The sequence below is a fragment of the Podarcis filfolensis genome (genome assembly GCF_964270895.1).
Source record: "Podarcis filfolensis genome assembly, chromosome: 2".
In the NCBI taxonomy this organism is placed as follows: Eukaryota; Metazoa; Chordata; class Lepidosauria; order Squamata; family Lacertidae; genus Podarcis; species Podarcis filfolensis.
Genome location: NC_139605.1, coordinates 70,367,499 through 70,383,819, shown reverse-complemented (window position 1 = coordinate 70,383,819; position 16,321 = coordinate 70,367,499). Strand labels below are relative to the sequence as shown.

At 41.3% G+C, this 16,321-nt stretch overlaps 1 protein-coding gene across 2 annotated transcripts in view; it reads right to left on the bottom strand.

Annotated features, from left to right (window-relative positions):
• Positions 1-3,789: 3,789 nt before the first annotated feature.
• KCTD16 (potassium channel tetramerization domain containing 16) overlaps positions 3,790-16,321 on the bottom strand; it is a 159,290-nt gene continuing 146,758 nt past the window's right edge. For both annotated transcript variants that reach the window (XM_083600235.1, XM_083600234.1), the window contains exon 3: positions 3,790-9,094. In XM_083600235.1, coding sequence (XP_083456361.1) covers positions 8,643-9,094 — 452 coding nt within the window. In that variant the 3' untranslated portion in view covers positions 3,790-8,642. The remainder of the gene's footprint in view (positions 9,095-16,321) is intronic.

Below are 16,321 nucleotides of genomic sequence, written 5' to 3'. Positions count from 1 at the left end.
GGCTGAGAACAAAGTCATTGACTGCATTTGCACATCAATGTAAGCCATGATTAATGGTTTACTGTGAATGCGTAAATCACTCCCATTTCACTCTGCCCTGGTGACAAGCAGGATCAAACCACAATCCTCGGCTTTGTATTACAGCTCAACCAGGAATACTCGAACTAGAATTTCTATTCCCTGTTATATATGTGAACTTTTCATAAAATGAATGTGATGAGGTATAAATTAGCACATCTACTATACAAACCATGGAATTGAGGGACCTGAGGGGACCTGTGCATGGCTGATGTTGGTTCTGCGACCTAAAGTATTAGAAATATGTTGGGTGTGTAACTACCTATGGTAGAATCCTTGGGAAATTGAGAAGAATGATTTAAAGTAACCCTCTCAAATGCAGATAAGCATTTCTAATCACAATCATCATTATCACAACATGTTTTTAGTCATGCTTTTCTACGTAGTGTATTTCCTTTGTATTTTATTGATATTACCACCTGGATGACCTGCCTTCTTGACTATATTTGAACATTTTCTATATTTCAGACTGGAACGTACAATATAAGAGACAAATGTTGCTATTTCCTACTTCTCACAAAGCGTTTGAAGATCAGTGCAAGCTGCAGGAGTGCAACATTACCTAAGGCTGGCGTCCAGTGGTGTTCTTGTAACTAACAGAAGGCATCCCTGAGTGGAATGGAGAAGGAAAGGGTTTTTTTAGCAATCCACCTCCCCGCAGCCCCCTACAACTGGAGATGAACAAATTTGCCGATAACAGTTTCTCTCAGTTTCTAATTCTTCCAGTCTCAACGTCAGTTCACCACATTTCTGCATCAGTCTTTGATTTATTTGTTTGTTTTAAAACAATCCTCACAAGCATTTGTCAGAAATTTTAGTGCATATTTCTGCTGATAGAAACATTTTTTCAAGCCTTTTTGTCTAACACACACACACACACACACACACACACACACACACATTACAAGCAATTTCCCCAATACAGCACATTTTTGTATGTTGCGTTCACTAACATATGCATCTTGCACACCCTTTCTCTAATATGTGAGTTTTTGTACACATTTCCCAGCTGGAAAACTAGATCACAAAATTTGGAGAAGTGCTTCCTTCAAACAATCACTGCATTTCAATTTGTGTATTGTTTTGGGAAGTGTGAATTAGGTAGGTTCCCATTAACATGTGAAACAAACTGGATATCTCCTCATCGCTATCTGCAACCACACAATATATCCGAGCAAATTTAGGAGGGCTGGGGATGGGGGCTGAAGGGAGGAGAAGAAATATCCAAAAAATGCCTTTCTCCTTGTGCTGTGAATGAATGCCTTCCATCAGCAGAGGAAACATCACTGAATACCTCCCTGTGTTTCTTTATTCCTAAGCGAAGAATAGCAAAACCACTGAAGACACCAGGTAATAGTAGTACTGAGCATCTTTCCTCCTCTTCAGAGTGTTTAAGGGTACATTAGAGCCAATGCACTGCTAGGGGTTTGGAAACACCATCCTTGGTTTTTATGATGTGAATAAGTTTCATCCAGAATTTAACTGAGACTCTTTTTGATAATATAAACAATAATAATAATAATGAGGAAAGAAACAGCCAATACAATTAGCTGGACTCTTCTTGTCTGGCAGAGGTTAGAAATTATGCCCTGCCACACCACCCTCACCTCCTCTGAAAGTTTTGGCCTAGGGACCAAGGTAGTTAATAAAGCTTTAGGCTATTATCCCAGTTAAGTAAACTTCATCCTCCTGCCCACCCCCTCTCCACTTTCTTTTCAAAGAAGCCTTTCATTCTCAGTGTTTTATCACAGGTTTTATAAACGCTTTAAAAACTTGTAGTGAGACTGTGAGTTTGTCATGTCCATATTACAATTCATATAAAGAATTTGAATTTCTTACAGGTGCCAGAGTTCCACTGCCCATACAGAGCTCTTTTGCCTGCAATCATTTACCTATTATTATTTTTTTAATTGTGAATATTGCATTCACTTTCTTCTATTCTGTCCACTGAAGAGCTCTATGTGTACATCTGTAACGGGGGCTGCATGCATATAGGTTTGCTACTGCTAGATATATATGCGTACACATATATGATATTGGACATTAAATTTTAAGACTCTTGGGGCAGGCACTGGAAAAGAACAACAACTATTTCATCTAAAACTGGGGGGAAAGGCCACATAAATCATATGTATTCTGGCACATTTTGTATGGTCTGATTTCCCCCCTCCCTGCAGATATTAATCACTGAACCAGTTTGTATAAAATGAAACCCAGTTCTATTCAACCTCAGAGGAAAAGAAAATATTCTAAGCATTCTTCTCCTTCTTCCTTGCTGGCCAAAGGGTTTGTGCTACAATATCCAATAAGTTTATATAGAGGGGGGAGGGGGGAGCTGACTGCATTTGAGATTGCAGAGTGTCAGCCATGCTGAGCTTCAGCCTGTGCCTCCTTGACAATCCAACATGTAAACTACAAGATAAATCCCTGCTGAAGTGCTATCGGGCGAATGAACCCCACATCCATTTTTCTCTATAATTTGATATTAAGATGAATTAATGCTAGGCTGTCTTCTTTGTGATTTGCAGTGAGAAGAACTGTGAGCACATGATGATCCTGGGGAATGACTGATTCTTATCAAGAGCCTATAATAATAATAATGGAAAAGACTAATTTCTTGTTTTCTACTGTTCTGCAGACCTGGCTGGGCGAAGAATCTGTTTCACAAGTCTTGATGGGGGCGGGGGGAACAAGACACAAAAAACCCAAAACAAAACCCAAAACCTGTCTAAGATTCTGTGCTTTTCTGATATGTTTTCATGCTGCTGTTCATGGAGACATGGCAGAACCCCCAGACTACCTTAGATAGATTTTTTTTTCTGGAGCCAGCTTAGACTCTGGAGGAAGTATCAAGGGAAGACAGAAGAAATATAAATGCAAAAAAGAGGAGGTTAAGAACCAGAAGGCAAGAGGGAAAAATACCTATGGACTGTATATGTCTAAGGACAAGTTCAGTTGGGAGGGGGAATCAGTTTTCTGAAAAGTACATTATAAATCAAAAGGTGAATTATTATTATTATTATTATTAATTACATTTCTATACCTGGGAAAGGTTAAAGTGGAATAACCAAGTCAGGGATGGAGAACCTTTTTTTCTGGATCCCCAAGTCTGCAAATTCCCCACCCCTGACTTAAGTGGTCAATGAAATCGTGGAAGAAGTTGATCAGGGAAGGTGTGGTAGCTTATGGGAGTCCATTTGATTTCTGTAATTAATTGGATTTGTTTATAGGCTTTATTAGAAGAAACTCAACTATGAAGTACATGTAAGATTATTACATCTCTCTCTCTCTCTCTCTCTCTCTCTCTGTGTGTGTGTGTGTGTGTGTGTGTACAACACTCCCGCCACTGTGGACTTGAGCACAGTTTATTAAGATGATGCTGTTTGCTACTTTGACTCCATGTCCTGGCAACCATGATTAATTGGAGGGAGAAACTGCCTTAATAATCTTTCAAGCTCAAATAAAGGCAAATAAGAAATACATTCATATACGTAGACATCAAATCTCAGTTTGACACTGGAGTTGCTCTTGGTTTGTTCCTGGGACTTTAGGGAAGCTTTTAATGTTTGATGCATTACTGTATTTTAATATTTTGTTGGAAGCCGCCCAGAGTGGCTGGGGAAGCCCAGTCAGATGGGCAGGGTATAAATAATAAATTATTATTATTATTATTATTATTATTATTATTATTATTATTATTTCAGTTTCCAACTTTCTTCATTGATTTTCTTCCTAAGATTACAGCACGAAAAAAGCTCTGATTTATGTGCTTATTTATTGGACTTATTCCCCACCCCAAGGATTGACAATAGTTCCAAGTTTTGGAGGGCCTCCAAACACCCTCCATGGGCCGCTCTCTCTCATTTCGTCTAGCAGGTCCAGGGGGCTCTTATCAGAGGGACCCCTGCAGATTCCCTACCATGACAGCTCCTGACACCGGCTCTGCTAACAAGGGCTCCAGGTGACTTCATCATTCTACTCTCTCCCTATTTCTCAGCACCAAAATCCATTATGAGTCTGAATAAAAATACACAAAGTGCAGAAACTGGCTCCTCTGACGTGTTTGCACAGCACTGACTTTGCCACTCTCACTTCCAGTAAGCAGCAGTTGTTTCTGCTGATGTGTATTAGTGAAAATGACAAAGAAAAATGCATTATATTAGATGAAACCGCATGCAAAAAAAATGTGTATATTAGGGAAATTTTCCATTAAAATGCGGGCAGATTTTCATGGTTTTTTTTTTTTTTTTTTTTTAAAGAACAAACTGATGTGGAAATGTAGAGAATAGAACCTAGGACTGGGGAGATGGGGAACCAAAGCTGACAGATTCCTTCATCCCTGCACTACACCTGTACTCAATAAGAGCTCTTGAGGCTTCATTGAAAAGCTAATTTAGTCCTGGCTAATGACCTCTGCAGATTTATTTGCGACTACCTCTCTCCATAAATAATTTAGTTGCAAAATTGTGAGAGAAAATGACAGCTATAAAACCAGGAGACTAGGCTTCAGATCTGCTGAAAGCAAACACTCTTCAGTCTAAGCTGGTGCTATACCCATCATGCCATGCAGCACCTTTGTCTGGGCTGGGAGGTACTGCTGAGAGACCCTGTGCAAAAACTCAGGCTTTCCAAGCTGATCTGCTGTAAGAAGAAAAAAGTTACTCCACAGTGCTTGGATTTAAGTCAGTTTACTCTAATTAACCTCCAATTAACTAAATCAATGTAAATCCAGGTTCTGTGGTGCGAATGGTTTCTTTAACAGGCTGCTAAAAATGTCACTAATGCTAAACATCAACTCAATTACTACACATACTACCTCAACTCAACCAGAGCAAGAAAAGACTGGTTTGATTTGTGGCAGGGCTCAGCCCTGGTCAATATTTTCAGTGGCTGGGCTCACCCTGAAAGCCCAAAAAGTAGATGGAGATGAAAGTGCTCCTGAGAAGCTACAGAGTGGATTTCCCTCATTCCTAATGACAAAAAAAAAATTCCAACGTTCCTCAGAATTAGGAGACAGGCCTTGCAGATTGGAAGATTGTGTTCCCAGATAGACATCCTGACTCCCTTCTCTCCTCTAAAATTAAGCCCAGGCATACCAAACTGATGCTTATTGGTTCCCACCAGTAATTTGAAAGCCATAGAATTCTGTCCTGATCAAAGTTTTTAAAAGCCTTTAGTATCATAAAATCATAGAATTGTAGAGTTGGAAGAGGGACCCCAAGAGTCATCTAGTCCAGCCCCACGCAATCCAGGAATCTCAGCTAAAGCATCCTTTGAAGGATCCTTTGGAAACTACAACTAATCCAGAATGCTGCAGCTAGACTGGTGACTGGGAGCGGCCACCAAGACCACATAACACTGGTCTTGAAAGACCTACCTTGGCTCCCAGTACATTTCCGAGCACAATTCAAAGTGTTGGTGCTGACCTTTAAAGCCCTAAACGGCCTCGGTCCAGTATACCTGAAGGAGTATCTCTACCCACATCATTCTACCCGAACGCTGAGGTCCAATGCTGAGGGCCTTCTGGTGGTTCCCTCACTGCGAGAAGCAAAGTTACAGGGAACCAGGCAGAGGGCCTTCTCAGTAGTGGCACCCGCCCTGTGGAACGCCCTCCCACCAGATGTCAAAGAGAAAAACAACTACCAGACTTTTAGAAGACATCTGAAGGCAGCCCTGTTTAGGGAAGCTTTTAATGTTTGATGCATTACTGTATTTTAATATTTTGTTGGAAGCCGCCCAGAGTGGCTGGGGAGGCCCAGCCAGATGGGCGGGGTATAAATAAATTATTATTATTATTATTATTATTATTATTATTATTATTATTATTATTGATGGCCATCCAACCTCTGCTTAAACACCTATAATGAAGGAGAGTCCACCACTTCCCAAGGAAGCCAAACAGTTCTTACTTCCAGAAAGTACTGGTAGGGTACATGCTTTCAGCATCATTTCATACTGAACTTCCTAATATTTCCCTTCTCATGCTTCAGAATGTTTCCTCTGACTCCTCAGCACCCTGAGAGCTCACAACTAAGATATGGCAATAATCATGGAAGTTGCATCATCCCAACAGTGGTTGTTGCACTGCTGCTTAATTGGATGGGTCTAGGGTTGGGCAGCACTGCAGGGAGGTGCACAGGTGCACAAGTAGAACTGCAGTCTGCTGCTCCCATAGGTGACCTTTCTGCCAGTCCACATTATCCCCATCCAGATAAGCAGGAACCTCACGACATGTGCCGCTCTTGAGTGTTGGGCTGGAAGAGTCAGGTTCGTATCTCCACTCAGCCTGAAGCTCACTTGGCTAACTTGCAGCCTCATCTACCTCATGGGGTTGTTGATAATAAATAGGATGTAGGGGAAAGAACCATGTTATCTTGAGCTCATCAGTCATCACCATCATCTTTACTGGGAGGTTAAGCCCAGTTTATTACAGCAGAACCTGCTTTTATATAAGGGTGCTCATAATTGGAATAAACCTTACAAAATAGACAAAGAGGGTTTGTCTGAAGGGCTGGCCTGCTGCTTAAAGGAGATAAGTTTTTATTGTATCTCAAGTGCTTTGTGTCTGCACATCTCACTTTATTCTTCACACATTCCCACACAAGCTTCTTCAGACCCTGCCTCCCTTTCGGTCTAATGCTATAGGTAAAAAAGATGCTCATAAGTAAGTGAAGCTCTTCCCCTCAAAGGGAATTTCTTGTGTTCTGAGAAGGCCCTTGCTCTCCCCCCCCCCATGAATCCCCATTAGCTGAGTGCATTTGGATACTTTTCAATTTTTAATTTCATTTTCAAATGCATGCAGCTAGAAGCGGAATGTTGCCTGTCACTTGAACAATCCATTTCCTGCAAACCGGAGTGCAAAATGCATCTTGTTAGGCCTATAATTTCTTCTAATTGCATCTGTGTCAAAAGGGGATGGGAGCCTGCTCTCCCCCATTTATTTGGGCCAAAGACGTTCTTGGCAGCAGCGCTTGGCAAGCCCACATAAATCAACAACTCAGCGGCTTGACCTGCCCGTATTCTTCCTCCAGAAGAGGAATAATCATCAGCATCTCCTCTTTCAACTGGTTCCTTTCCTTTTCATCCTTAATCTCCTAAACACATTTGTTGTTGTGGGGTGGGATGAGAGCTCTATAGCATGAGAAAGGACGAAAGAGCAGAGAGGTAGACAAAATCGCCTAACATATTAACAGAGATGCCAGGGAAATGGTATCAAGATGGTCAAAAGACCATTTGTACACAACTAGAACTGAACCTAATCTCTCTCTCCCCCCCCACCCTCACCACTTGCCAATTCCTCAAGTTAAGAAATGAAGGCTGCAGAAAGAGTCCAACAACTAGGTACAATTAGTGTTGCCATTTAGTTACTTATTTTACTGCCCCTGTGCCATCACTGATATGTAAAAAAAAAAAAAAGGAGAGAGAAATATTCTCTGGCGTGGAGATAACATGATGGGAAAGGATTTCCTGCTTGATTTCTGCATGCACATAAAGTCTCTTTGGAAGGCAGGGCCAGTTAAAAAAAACCAACACAAAAAACATTGGCAGCACTTACAATTCACACTGCAGATGTCTGCCATTTCTCCATGCACACTAGAGTTCTATCAGTTTTTATTCCAGCAGCTCTCCCTCCTGAATCCACGGGGCTACTTTTTAAACACTCCAAGTTTAAGGGATTGGGATGAAAATTGCTGAAAGAGAAACTGAGCAAAATCTGAAGTGTGACAGCCCACAACCACTTGGACCCCGCACGTATCTCCCTACTGGATTGCAGCCATTGGCTTGTCAGATGTTCCTGCTAAGCTGAGTGCAGTCTGTGGCTCATAAACATTCATGGTGTGCAAACAGAGCAAATTCAGATCTACCACTGATATCAAGAGTTGACCCTCCTCTCCAAGAAAAGAAGGGGGCAAATACTTATTCTGTACATAATTCTACAGGGGTGGGGAAGAGGACATAGGTCATCCAGTAAGCTCTAGTAGTTCCTTTTTGAGAGTAACACACAGTTAAAAGGAGGAAACGAAGAAAGCTTTTATGTGGCACACAGACATATATACACTCTCTCCTGGTGTAAACCGGCAAGACATCACGTCTTCCTTTCAAGACCATTGACATCTGCCTGACCCAGCTTCTCTCTCCAAATAAATGACATTAAAGGTGAACTCAAGAAGGCATGCAGCTTAAAAAATCACCGCCCACCATAAAACTCTGCCCGGCCATATGAAAATTTTCGTCGTTGGTGGTGCCAACCCACAACCATACTGCACATGTTTCCTTAGCTGTGCGTGTGGCACTGCAAGCATATGGCATATGTCAGGAGGTTAACACATGATGAATGCCTTGTTAATCCTCCTATCACAGGGAGGATGTTGTTATAGTGTAATTAGGAATGCTTTGGTGAAATAGGCAAATTAGGCTGTACTATAGTGATGGATTGTGGGTTATCGTCATTTTTGTGTGTGTGATCTAACAAATTATTACCATTATTATTTTATTTCTTTTATCACGTAGGATCTCATTCTGTAAATTGCAATAAGGTGATTTTCCTTGCCCTAACCCCGCTCCTATAGACGATACTTTCGTAACAGTTCAGATTGCCAAGGGTGCTTCCTTTCTGGAAACCTGTCTGGGATTTTGATCTTCATGAAATCCTGGATGCATTTTTCTAACTCTTCCTCAATCGAGAGCTTTTCTTTCGCCGATTTTTTTTTACTAGAGTTGGATTCCCTAGAGCCGGAAGTTAGAGTTCGGAGCAGGTCGCTTTTCCTCCGGATTTCGGACTGCTGAAGTAGCTGCACCGGGCCTTTCTTGACTGGCCTATCCAGAGTCTGTATATTGGACTGGCGGGTGACCGGGCCACAGATGACAGTCTCTTGAGGGGAGCTGGCTTCGGACTGGCTGTCGCAGCTCGAGGTGGAGAGTTCATTGCAGGAGGTTCCACTTTCTCCTTCTTTGTCGCCTTTGCCATTTTTACAGCAGCAGTCACAGTGTGATGAAGACCATCTTGAAGGCTCTCCTGGAAATAGAAACAGAGAACGTGGTAAGGACATGCTGCTGTAGACCTGGCAAGATTCAGAGAGACATACAATGCAGCTTTCATTCATATGCTTAAAAAAAAAAAAAGGATTATATGTCATCGCCACATAGTGAATATATTGGCAGGATAAATGGAGCACACAAATGAGAACTGAGGCTCTTCTGGGAAGAAAAATTACTGGTCTTTGAGGTTTGTAATCAGCCAGCTGGAAAGCCTCTAGCATTAAACACACACACAACGCAAACCAATGTTTATGACTGAAATCCCCTGACCAGTTACATGCATTTAGGTTCTACTGCAATCAATAGGATTTAAGTGTGTGTAAGTGGGTGCAGTACCGAAGACTAAATATGTCTTAATTGGTTTCTTGATTTGTCCTTTAAAAATGCTTAGTTGAAGATGTGCCCAAAGTAATAATCTATGGCTAGAAGAAAAATCTAGAACAGATTTTTTTAAAGAAAAAAGAAAAGAAAAAAATAAAGAAAAAAATTCATTTGCCTTCTGAATGAAATACTGAGCTAATGATGGATTTAAAATGTCATCTGTCTTTGGAGAGAACATAATCATCACTCCCAACCTGTGGGGACCATAACCATCATTCAAATCAAGCCAAATATAATTTAGTTTGCTGAGTAGCAGCTTCTTAACAGAGACACATCATCTGCAAGAGAAACTGGGGCACAGTTTCCAGAGATGCAAATGAGGGGACGGGATGCCACTTTTGCCTTTCTGTATTGAAAAATAAAGCCAGTTTCTAAACTTCTGCCACACTTGTGTGATTAAAATAAACAGAATTCAGAGTGGGTTATGCAAACAGGAACAGGCTTTAGCCATTAGGAGCAGGAAATAGGTTTACCCCCTTCCCCATTCTCTGGGACATTTTTTTCCTTTCTTCTATATTTATGGAGTGCAGTAAGGGCAGAACCTGACTGCCATCCCTTGTATCATGATATCAGAGACTTAATAAGCAACACAGAGACACCACCCATAATGACAGACCTTCACTGTTATTTTCTAAAGTAAGTAATAGCCCAATCCTATGAATCTCTACTCAGAGGCAAGTCCCACTAATTTCAATGGGAATTATTCATATAAGACTGCAGGCCAGCCCTTCCCAGGTGGGATTTAAAAACATAACCATCTCCAAGGAGATATACAGTAATGATCAACAGATAATCAAACAAAAATCCCTTATATTATTTTTTGGGTGTCCTGCTCTGATTTCAATGCAAGATCTCATTCAGCTGCTGAGTGAGAGGTGGGTTTTCTGAGCTGCAGTGGCAAAGGGGATTTGTACTTCATTGTAGGACTGCCTAGTGGCATCAGGAGAACTTATGCTTGGCGTATGCTTCTTGTGTCATCTGAAAATCACAAACTGACAAAGACTATTTGGAACAGGTGTTCTAGAGAGAACCATGCTGGCACCAAGAATGGCAATTTGGACAGGCCTTAGTGAAGAAAATTGAAATTTCCCTTTCTCTCTGAACAGAAGCTTTTCATTGCCAATGGGTGCTAATGTTCTGAAACATTTGTATAGATAAGAGTTGTTGGCCTTTTGACTTAAGACTTATGCCCTTTTCTAAGGGTTTCTGTGCATATTTGCGCATTTTAACTTATTTTTTAGCAAACCACTTAAGCCCCTAGATGACGGGTCACTAATGTGGTGGCCTGCAGATGTCGTTGGACTACAACTTAAATCACCCCTCTCCATTGGCCATGCTGGCTGGGCAGATGGGAGATGGAGTCCAACAACTGGGGCACATGCAAGTTGAAAGGCACCACACGGGCTACTGCTGTCTTTGATCTTCATCTTCTCCATATATAGAATATTTACATGGACAAGGGAAGACAAGAGGGGAGATGAACTGCACCACTAGTCCTGTCCCCAATAACATGCACCCTCCTGTCCCGTCCCCCCGTCCTTTGTGAAGTCTGGAAAGGGGTGTTTGACTTGTGCACATGTATAAGTACCTCATATGTTTACACACAGTTAAGCATCCTTTTTCAGACCTTTGGGGTCTATGTGCAATGGATTTGGGTGCAGCAGTGTAATCCCACTCCTCCCGTCTCCATCCATGCATTGTACATAGAAAGAAGGTGTGAGGACAGTTTGAACTGAAGGTGTCTCATCTCATTGAGACCATTTAAAGCAGTTAGATGCAAAGCCTTGCTTCCTTGGGAACAAAAACCTCCTTGTGCCAGTCTGAAGAAATTCTTCAGAATATCCAGGGCATTTTTCTTCTCTCAAGACTTCATTGCACAGCCTATCTACAGCTGTTAGGTACATAGTTAAATACAAATCAAGCGGCTGATCCTTTTCCCCCCTCATGAAAAGGCAACTGCAGTGGAGCGAAACATGACTTTGTGAGCTCCTAGAGTGCTCATGCATTTTTGAAATATGTGCACTGCATGCATATATATATATATATATATATATATATAATCCTCCCACTGCCTTCATTCCCATCTTTCTATGTCTGCAACACCTGTTAACAAAATGCCTGTGATTTACAAAAGCAGCGGAAAACAGCTTCTCTCCTTACTTCCTACTTGCTCTTCTCTGTTCATGACGAAGGAGCCCCACAGTCTGTGTACTGTGTGGCTAATTTAATTTATAGACCTGCTTTGAGAGTCCTTCTGTGTCTAGCTTGGGGGGAAAAGTCAATAATAGCTAAATTGAATCTTTTTTATAAAAAATATAAAAAAATCTCCCATCTCTGTAAAAGGCATTGCACACAGAGGCTTAGTTAAAAACAGATCATATGAACTTTTGAAAAATACATCTATGAGCCTTATCGATTCACAAGTCTTTAGTTTGTAGCTGACATTTTAACTCAATGGTAATTTCCCCCCACTGGAGTGACCTATTGTTTCATTGCAGAAAACAGAGCAGAGTTAGAACAATATTCAGAAATCATAGGATGATTTATTCCAAAATTTAACTGCCAACTTTCAACAGGCTAAAAAAAGAAGGTAATTCAGCAGGAGAATAACAGATAGAGATGGATGTCTTTGGGCTTTTGTCAGATATAGAACAGATATAAATCTTCTCTTGTTTTTCTCTAGACAACAGTGCCACATCAAAAGCAAAGCAGGCATGAATGAACTTTCCGAGGTTCACTGCTAATCCATCTGTTTTCCAGCTAAGAATGCAACGCGATAGAATTCCACACAATAAGCTCACCCAGTTTCTTTTCAGACCAGTATATATATTCAGGAGAATCAATGGTTAAAGTTTCATTGGACTGTGCCATTTTGGAATATGTATGAAGTGTTGCATGACTGAAAGCTTCACCACATCAGAAACATTCCACGTTTTGTAGCAGAAGTAATAACTTCTCAGTGCAAGAGCTAGGCTGAAGTAGTTTCCACGATATACTGCTTTTCTACGGATAGGTCCCACTTGCTACCCAACCCATAGGGGAAGCTTTCAAACATGCCATCCTCCCACTTTTAGTATGAAATGCTATAGTCCAGTAAAATCTTTACCACGTGATTCTGCTGAATGTATAAACTGGCCTTGCAGCACTGGGCCACAACAGAAGGAAAATTCTAGTCCCTTGATGTTCCTGCTCTTCTGCAAGTGGATTGTTCCTTAAAATAATACACAGTGACTTTATAAGCACAATAGTGACTCTAATCCAGAAATCTAATCCAGAAGCATGCACAGAAATGGGCTGTATGGCAGGAGGCGCTACACAAGTGCACATCATTATGGTTTCTTTCACCGTTGTAGCAACACTCCTTTGGATCATAGCCACCTATGCTCATAACAATAATTCCTAAGAGATCCTGGTTATGTGACCTTAGAAACCATCAAATGAAACACTATTCATATTTGCATATGTATTTTGCCTTGAAGCACCAGAAATCTACCATAAACATTTGGACAGAACCATATATTTTGATCAACAGACACAAAGATGGTATCCTACATGTTTTAACAAATAGATCTGATGTAAACCACTTCATCCCAAATGGTTCTCAAGCCAGGGTTGCCATATGTCCTCTTTTTCCATGGCATGTCCTCTTTTTCATGGGTAGAGTCGTCATAGCAATCTATAGTTAAAAGTAGAAGTCAGCAAACGTGTCCTCTTTTTTTTCCTTCAAAATATGGCAACCCTATGCATTTTTTCTGAACTGAAGCCAAGCATTTCAGGATAAAATGGTTGATTATTGTTTATACAAAAGCACTTACATAAGAAAATATGTAATTATGATGCATATATTAACTGATAGACAAGTTTTATGGTGAGATCTGTTGACTGTATCAACAGATTGATTGACTGACTGACTGACTGACTGATTGACTATTTATTCTGTTAAAGCACAAAACCATTCTAAGGGAAGGGAATGCCACACAAAGCATAGTTGCATAAGCTGTAAAACTATTTTGTAGCCTTGATTATTCCTATTTTCACGATTCAGTTCTTCAGTCTGCATAATCGAGATAAATAATTCCCCCCCTCAGTTTAATCCATTTGACTGAATTTAAAGCCTATGCACTCACAACTCTAGCACACCCCATAACAATTTACTTCCTTTATGCCATTAGATCGCCCATTTGATGGGGATAAACCTGACATCAAATGTTATTAAGCCATGTTTACATTTAGTTCTTCTTACTGGCCATTGTAAGATTGGTCACAAATAGTCACATGGTTATAGTTCTCTCTGTTGGATGGCTAAAACCCTTTAAGTGCAAGGCAAACAACCCAACCTGATGAAGAATTGTGGGGGTGGTTTTTTGTGTGGGGCGTGCTTTTTCACTTCATGTGTTTGTAAATGCATGAAACTTTCAAAATCCATAAATAATTTAATGAGGGAGCTGCACACTTCAGTGCCTATGTAGGCCAAGTAAGTGATGTGTGCAGAATCAGAGTCTAAACCAAAAATCACAGGAAATGGCTTCATACCCACATACTGTTCCTGTGCTTACACACTGCCCAATATCAGCATCCTTATCTACTCCCAGAAAGTTTCTCACTTCAGTCCCTAGATCCCAGTGCCTTCATCCTGATATTGGCCATTGCAACGAACCGAAGTAAAAAAGAAGAAGAAGAAGAAGGTTCAATACTGCTTGAGTCAAAGAAAACAATCACGATAGTGTCTGCAAGCAAGTCATCATTTCCTTTCCAGTATCCGGGCATCTGCTTGGACACATTTTGTGATTCCAATTTCATATGGCCATGGTGAACTGAGGTGGTTAGCACTTCTCAGGGTCAACCCCATCTTTAGGCAGAATAAGGCAAGAGACAACAGGAAGAGAGGGTAGGGTGCTGGAGTTACACGTGCCTTGTGGCTTGCCCTATGTCCACTAAACTCTCCTGCTGCCCTCAGGCAGAGAATGGGGATTCTGTTCAGTTGATGCAAGATTCAGTTGCTAATCCAGTCAGCATAAGTGCATAGAAGGGTAGGGGTATAATTTTGCCTCAGAGAGCAAAATATCTTCCTTGGTTCTATGGGTTGATGGAGGGAATCAAACTGAATTCTTTGAGCAGGTACACTGAGTTGAACCAATGAAGTCATCCTGTAGGTGCAAGGCCTTATACAATGGAATTTCTCTTTCCTCTCCCCCTACTAATGTGCTCTGGAGGGTTGGGGAACCCACCCACCCCAGAACAGATTTGGGAAGTGCATGCATTGTGACTATGCGTTGTGAAAAAACCTGAGCCAACACTAAGGCTGAGGTTCAAAGAAAAACCAGAGAACTAAAGGACACCAGGTAGATAAAAGAAGCTCAAGAGACCCAGCACTTAGCCGATATCATGATGCACAGAGTTTCTTTAAAGCCACAAAGACCATACAGTGGAACCTCGACTTACAACTGCCTCTTCTCGCAGACATTCCAAGTTGCGACCACGGCAAACCCGGAAGTAAACACCACACCGAGTTTGCCACAATTTGCACATGCGCGGAAGCGGCTTCTGCCATCTGTGCATGCACAGAAGCACGCTGCTGCCGAATGTGCACGCACACAATGGCGCCTCTACTAGTGTCCAGTCTCACCCAGCGGATGGGCCTCCGGAACGGATTATGATCATAAGTAGAGGTTACACTGTATATGGGCCAATAAATCATGGCATATGCCACCTACGCTCAACAGACGGTACCACACTTCTAAAAGATAAAGAAGCTATTGCACTGCACTGGAAAGAACATTGCTAGCATCTCCTTAACCGCAACTCCCCTGTAGCTGCTGAGGTCCTCTCACAAATTCTTCAAAAATAAATTAGAGACGAGCTTGTAATATCTCCAAATCTGGGAGAGTTGTGTACAGCTATTAACCAAATGAAAAACAACAAAGCCAGCGGACCTGATGGGATACCTGCTGAAGTCTTCAAAGTGGGTAGAATTGAACTTACACAACAATTTCACATGTTCATCAAAAAAATCTGGGAGAGGAGATCCCAGCAGACTTTAGAGATGCCAAAATTATCAACCTTTTTAAAAAAGGAGATTGAGTGCATTGCGGAAACTATCAAAGCATCTCCATATTAGCTGCGGCCTGCAAAATTATTGCAAGGATTTTAGCAAACCATCTCCTAACAATATCCGAGGCTACCCTTCCTGAATCCCAAAATGGTTTTAAACCTTCCAGGTGGACAGTGGACATGATTTTCACTGCTTGACAGCTTCAAGAAAAACGCAGAGAGCAAAACCAACCCCTGTATATCGTGTTTATTGATCTGACTAAGGCCTTCGACACTGTAAATCGTAATGCCCTGTGGACTGTCCTTCTAAAATTGGCTGTCCAGATAAATCTGTGAACATCCTTTGGCTCCTCCATGATAATATGACAGCAACGATCACAGATAACAATGGCTCTCAAAGTGAACCATTCACAGCAGGATCACAACAGGGTTGTGTTATTGCCCCAACTCTATTTATTATTTGCATTGCCATGATCCTACACTTTGTTGAAGGGAAACTCCCCACTGGGGTAGAAATCGTATATCGAACAGATGGAAAGCTCTTTAATTTGAGTAGGCTGAAAGCAAAGAGTAAAGTTCCCATGCCTTCCATCATAGAGCTTCAGTATGCTGATGACAACGTAGAGTGTGTACACTCAGAGGATGAGCACCAAACCTCCTAAATATCTTCACAGAAAATCACCCTTCTGCAGCACTACAAATCCAACTCAATGGTGTAACGTTGGAAAGTGTTGATTATTTCTCCTACCTGGGCAGTTATCTTTCCACAAGG